Source organism: Bos grunniens, chromosome 15 (assembly GCF_055505025.1).
Source record: "Bos grunniens cultivar Pamir isolate PY7600 chromosome 15, Bosgru_T2T1.0, whole genome shotgun sequence".
NCBI classification, from domain to species: Eukaryota; Metazoa; Chordata; class Mammalia; order Artiodactyla; family Bovidae; genus Bos; species Bos grunniens.
Genome location: NC_141179.1, coordinates 78,656,059 through 78,663,053, shown reverse-complemented (window position 1 = coordinate 78,663,053; position 6,995 = coordinate 78,656,059). Strand labels below are relative to the sequence as shown.

General features: G+C 39.7%; 1 protein-coding gene across 1 annotated transcript; it reads left to right on the top strand.

The window, feature by feature from the left end:
• The first annotated feature begins 5,260 nt into the window (after nucleotides 1-5,260).
• On the top strand, nucleotides 5,261-6,181 carry LOC147358576 (olfactory receptor 4C45-like). Its single transcript, XM_086341716.1, is given in 1 exon segment — nucleotides 5,261-6,181. A coding segment is annotated over 1 exon segment (921 nt).
• The last annotated feature ends 814 nt before the right edge of the window (nucleotides 6,182-6,995 follow it).

Here is a 6,995-nt window from a genome sequence, read left to right as displayed (position 1 = left end):
TCCAATCTATGTGATCACTTAAATCCCTTCTCAGTTATTCCTAACCTCATCCCTACTCTTCCTTCTCCCACCAAATTCTCATTATTAGCTTATTTCCCTTTCTAATAATCCTTCCTTCTATAAATTAGGAGACAAGCTCTTCCTATTGAATTCTCAATCTCTTTGCATGATTTCACCATTCTATCAACTACCAGATTACACTCAAATTGTCCTTGTCGTTTTTCAGTCACCAAGTCATGCCCCCCTCTTTGAGGCCCTATGGACTGACCTGAAGTATGCCTGGCCTCCTTGTCCCTCACTATCTCTCAGAGTGTCTCTGGGTCTTGATAAATCTAAGGGATTGGGTCCCAGAAGAAAAAAAATAAGAATGATAACAAAAGCAGTTTCCTTCTGATCTTCTCAAAATCAATGATCAATCAGAATTATAGTTATTCTGTGTCGTTACTAGGAAGTTCCCACTATGGGTCAGTCATCCTGTGTCTGTTGGCATCCTCCTCCCAGGACAAAACCCCAACCAACCAGTCAAGCTGATGGAATCCATGTTCTACATATGTGAATAAGTGTTTCTCTAAATTCCCAAGGACTCTGACATTTTCCCCAAAGACAGTTTTTCAATAGGGCATTGTTCTGTGGGTAGGGAGCATAACCATTCCTGCTCCTGATCAATTCCTTAGGTAGAGGAACAACCTGAACTCAAAATGCCCAGTTAATTACATCACTCCAGATAATTCCTGACAAGGTTGCAATCAACTCCACATCAGAGTCTGAAAAAGAGGAAACAGAAGCAAAGTTCTCCTACTTACAGTGCTTTTTTTCATTTTTGTACAGGGGTATTCTACAAAGAAGTTTGACTGAGTGTGATTTTCTCAGTCACTTCTGGACAGAAGCATAATCCTTTACTTTATGTCCTCAAGATTCCCCATCATAGAGTAGGAAGCAAACTGCTATTCTCCCAAACAGATTATGATATATTGACACCTGGATTGTCATGAAAAAAAAAGTTATATAATGATGACTAGGACGTAGGGGGGGGGAGGAATGATAAATTATTATTTAATGAATATGGAGTTTCAGTCTGAGAAGGTGAAACATTATGAAGATGATTGGTGAGGTGTTTGCACAACAATGTGAAGGTATTTAATGCCACTCAAGTGTGTACTTGGGTGTGAGAGTTGGACTGTGAAGAAGGCTGAGCGCCGAAGAATTGATGCTTTTGAACTGTGGTGTTGGAGAAGACTCTTGAGAGCCCCTTGGACTGCAAGGAGATCCAACCAGTCCATTCTAAAGAAGATAAGTCCTGAGTGTTCTTTGGAAGGACTGATGCTAAAGCTGAAACTCCAGTACTTTGGCCACCTCATGGGAAGAGTTGACTCATTGGAAAAGACTCTGATGCTGGGAGGGATTGGGGGCAGGAGGAGAAGGGGACAACAGAGGATGAGGTGGCTGGATGGCATCACTGACTCGATGGACGTGAGTCTGAGTGAACTCCGGGAGTTGGTGATGGACAGGGAGGCCTGGCGTGCTGCGATTCATGGGGTCGCAAAGAGTCGGACACTTTGCAACTGAACTGAACTGAAGTGTATACTTAAAATGGTAAATTTCATTCTATACATATTTTATGACAATTAAAAAAAAATCAGAGAGTGGGCCAGACTGAGAGTGAGGGTGACCGCTAACAGAAGCAACATCATTAACTGTCAAGAACATGAAAGCATTGCTTCTCTCTCTGCTCTGAATTTCAGGAATGCATCAGTTTGGTTTAAAGTTAAAGGTAGGTGAGAAAGAAAGATGACTCTGTGCAGTTCCAGCCAGCTCTTCACTCGAAGCTGAGGGAGAGAAGACTATAGTGGAGTGTCCTTTTTGTAGTTTCTTTTCTTTCCCTCTGGATGTCTCTATACACGAGTGCTTGGCTGAGCGTGACTTTTTTCAAAGTTTACTCTGAGAAAGCATGGAGAGCAGTAAAATCGCTATACATCCCAGTGGTTCCCTCTGTGTGTGGCAAAGCTACAAGCTCTATAGTACATCATGAGGCTGTCACCTAGGTACTCATCCCAGAGATAGTTTATATGTTCATGGCTTTTAAATTACTCGAGGTCTGGGAGCTGGGAACCTGCTAGTTAAGTCTCCTCGGTCAGTCACTAATAAACATGTCACAATGTCTGAGGGTAATCTGGCCCAGACTGGCATTTCTACTCTCAGGGTAACCATATAGTACCAAACACTCATGTTTTCAGAGAGAAATCCATTCTCTGAACTCTGACCTATGCCTAAAACCACCCCATATATCCTTTGGCAAGGTCACCAACGTCAAAATGAGCAACAAAATCCTAATATCAAGCTTTGCTCTTATCTTACCTAAGTTTCATTCTAAACTATAGCCAGAAGTGTGTGTGTGAGTCAGTCATGTCTGACTCTTTGTAACCTCATAGACTGTCACCCACAAGTCTCCTCTGTCCATGGAATTCTCCATGCAAGAATACTGGAGTGGATAGCCATTCCCTTCTCCAGGGGACCTTCCCAACCCAAGGATCAACAACATCTCCTGCATTGCAGGCAGATTCTTTACCACCTGAGCCACCAGGGAAGCCCATAGCCAGAAGTATATTTTTAACCAAAGCTCAACTGCATTTCTAAAGCTGGTCTCTAATGTTGTTTGTGAGAGTCAAACAGGAGCAAAAAAAAAGTCCGTGGCTGATGCTTTAGCAAAGATTCCAACAGAGCCAATTACTAATCCTCTGAGGACTTGGGAGATTGATGTATTACCAAACCCTGAGCTTTTTTGAAAGTCTATTTAAACATTTCTCTAGAGTCAATGAAGAAAGAATTACAAACAAGGGCCTTGAAGTAAATAACAGCCACAGAGCCATGCATCAACAAGGTGAAGATCTGTTTGGGAGACCCTGCTCCCAAGGTTAGTACGAGTTAGAAGAATGGATTAAATCAGGAATAAAAGGAGTTCAATCCCTGGGTTAGGAAGATCCCCTGGAGAAGGAAATGGCAACCCACTCTAGTATTCTTGTCTGGAGAATTCCACGGATAGAGGAGCCTGGTGGGCTACAATCCATGGGGCCGCAAAGAGTTGAACACAACTAAGTGACTAATACTTTCACTTTCACATACATTCCACAATTTCATATGCAAGTTTCTTCTTACTTTGAAGAATCAAATTTGAATAATTTGATGTATACATTTGAATAATATATGTTTTGAGGATGCATGTATAATCTCATAAGAATCCTGGAAAGTGAGTTAAAATTAAATCTGAAAGCTATCAAAGTTTCCTAATTCAAACAGCTTGTTTTCTGAGTAAATCCAGAAAATGGGAGAGTTGTCTAGAGACATAAGAATTCTACTGTCCTCCTTGTTAGTTGACAGTCTATTTGCAGCTGTGGGGCAAATGCCTGGTGGGAAGAAAGCGATGTCTGGATTTAATCTACAAACTGAGGAATCCACAACCAACTGATCCAAGTTAGTGATAGCTAATTCTCTTCCCCAAAATTTAAGATGGTTAACTTAGCCAATTTTATTTCACTGAAATAATATTTGTGGTTAGATTCTGTAAATTGAAACTTAGCCTTTCTCTCTAAAAATGAATTTGGACACAATGATGTGAAAATGTCAATAGAAAATACTGTATGGAATGTTCCCAGCCAAGATGCTGTTGAGAATCACTAAAGTCACTTTTACAAGATTGGGATTAACATTTATGTCTTAGCACCCCACTCCAGTACTCTTGCCTGGAAAATCCCATGGACGGAGGAGCCTGGTGGGCTGCAGTTCATGGGGTCGCACAGAGTCGGACACGACTGAAGCAACTTAGTAGTAGTAGTAAGTAGATTGATCCTGAAGATCTCTGTAATTATTAAAAATTATTTCCTCTTTTCATGATTTCCATGCCACCACATTGAAGTATTTGTGAGTTAAATCTTTGAAGAATGATTGGCCATCATTGGAGTCATGGAGAGAGAAAAACAGCTGAGGCATAAGCTTTCCTGAAAACTCTAAACTATCTTACTTCATCTTTATTGAAACCTCCAAGATCATGATGCTGAGTTCTGTGCCCAGAAATTTTTGAGGAAAAAAATATGTAGTTATGTTTTTGGCAAGCGTTAGGGAAAGAAGAGAGAAAGAAAGATAACGAATAAAATAGCTTATGATCTTGGTTACAACAATGTGTAGTCTATCTTGAAAACCTATATACAGTCTCACTCCCCAGGAAAAGAATGCATTCTTATATATATTCAATATTTTTACATTAATGTAAAAATGTAATGTAATTTAAGTAATGAAAATTTCAAGTTCATCTTAATTGATAAAAACTTATTCCAAAGGGGGAAATTGTATTATTTCAGGTGGTCCTGATATTTTTGTCTGGTCAATAGGAAACAGGAAAACTTCTTGACTTACATCATTTCATAGCAAAATGTGAGTAGGGTAATATAACTAATCCAGAGCATTATTCTATATGCAGTGAAAGAACAATTACACAGAAAGCTCATTTCAGAAATATTGAGGACTTTTCAGGGAACTTTGCACCACTTACATGTTCACATTCGAAGATGTGGAAAGAGTGAGCATAACTATCTTGTTGGGCCAGACACAACATCCAGGGTCGCTGAGTGAATGCTGCTCAAAGAGCTGTTATAAAGAGAGTTTCTTGGCATTTTGAACGACAAAAACTCCATCTGCAGCTCTGTCTGTGTGTGTGCATGTGTGTTAATTCAAAAAAAAAGGAATAACAGGTCACAGAACACAGCTGGTATAGAGTAAGGTTTGATTGGTACTTTTCATGTCTGATACAAAGTTAATTTTTAAAATATTGTGTCCATATACCTATGAATATTCATTTCAATAGACAAGCATTAATATAACTTTATAAAGAATTGTCAATGAAATCTGTCCCCCAGAGTAAAAAAAGGCTATCTGTGAGACATTCAGAGCTAAAAAGAAAATTTAGAAGTTAACTGCATGTCAATATTCATAAAAAATATCTTGCTTTTATTGTGGTATTTGTAAGGTATTGTCACAATATATTTAAATTATATGAATCAGGAGAGATTTAAACTCCTCCCATTCTTCTTTACAACTCTCTGTAAAATATCAGAGATAAGTGAAGGGAGTAGCTTCACCAGTCCCAGGGACCCAGGCTAAAGAGATGATGAAATTTTTTCCATAGAATTTAAAATATCATCACTCAGAAATATTGTAATCTTTCCAGATCAACTACGTGCGTACAACTCAAGATGAACTGAGGGAAAGGATGAGCAACATAACAGAAATCCTCCTACTGGGCCTGACCCAGAATCCAGGACTGCAGACACTCTTATTTGCTGTGTTTCTGATCGTCTACTTGATCACATTGGCAGGTAACCTGCTCATCTCCATCACCGTCTTCACCAGCCCAGCCCTCGGCTCTCCCATGTACTATTTTCTGTCCTATTTGTCCATGATAGATGCTTTCTACTCTTCCTCCACAGCACCCAAGTTGGTCTTTGACTTGGTCTCTGGAAAGAACACCATTTCCTTCAGTGGCTGCATGACTCAGGTCTTTGCTGAACATTTCTTTGCTGGAGCCGAGATTGTCTTGTTAACTGTCATGGCCTATGACCGCTATGTGGCCATCTGTAAGCCCCTGCACTACATGGCCATGATGAGTTGACCCGTGTGTGCTCTCCTGGTTGGAATGGCTGGGGCGTTAGGCTTTCTCCATGGAGGGATCCAGATTTTGTTCATGGTTCAGTTACCATTCTGTGGCCCCAATGTCATTGACCATTTTATGTGTGATTTAATACCTCTCCTGGAGCTAGCCTGCACAGACACTCACCCTCTGGGGCCCCTGATTTCTGCCAACAGTGGGTCACTGTGTCTGCTAACTTTCCTAATGTTGGTTGCTTCCTATGTTGTCATCCTGCGCTCCCTGAGGACTCACAGCTCTGAAGGGCGTCGCAAAGCCCTGTCCACCTGTGCCTCTCATGTCACAGTTGTCATCCTGTTCTTTGTACCTTCTTCGTTCCTCTACCTAAGACCCACGACCTCCTTCCCCATTGACAAAGCTGTGACTGTGTTTTGCACCATAGTAACTCCTATGCTGAACCCTTTAATCTACACCCTGAGAAATGCAGAAGTGAAAAATGTCATGAAGAAGCTCTGGGGACAAATAATGAAAACTAGTAATGAATAAATCTTGTGTGGAGTATTTAGGCAAGATTTCTCCCCTTCTTAATTGATTGAACTGGGATGATTCTTCTGTCTGGATCAATTTTCTCTAGGGGCTCATACATTGTAAGCCAGGGTTGATATTCAGAAGGCATAGTACACTCAGTGCTGAGAGCCCACGATAGTCTTAGGAGGTCATGAAATGTTTTAATTTCTTTTACAACAGAAAGAAAGAAATTAATATAATCTAAATGCAGCTTAGATTATAGTCATCTATACAACCATGCAGTCAGAAAAGATAATTTTTAACATTTTCATGGAGGAGAAGACCCAAGAGGAAGAAAGTACCAAAGGTCCACGAAAGTCATAATGTTGCCCTGAGTGTGGGTACGAAACAGATCAACAGCAATATTCTTGAACACTTGTTATACCCAGCACCATAGCTAGAATGAAGTTTTACTTTAAAAGAGGGAAGACAACTACAAATGAAAAAAGGACAGAACAGTAGGAAATAAGCTTTCAAAAAGTACATTTATACACTTTTTCTGATCTTTCTAAGTTTGAGAGGTTTATAAATAAAGACAGCAATAAAAAGAAATTTTTACTTATCACAATCCCAAACAGATGGCATTTGCACACAAAAGTACTTTTTGAAAATTACACTTCATCATTCCTTGTAGTATACAAGAGTTTACAAAAAGAATTAGAATTGGATGGCATAAAATAAACATAGTTGATAAAGTCCATAGAGCTAAGGCAGAAAATATCTATACATTAAAGTCTGGTTTTAGACACAGACAAAGGAAAAGAAGATTCTCAAGACAAAACAGTGGTTATAG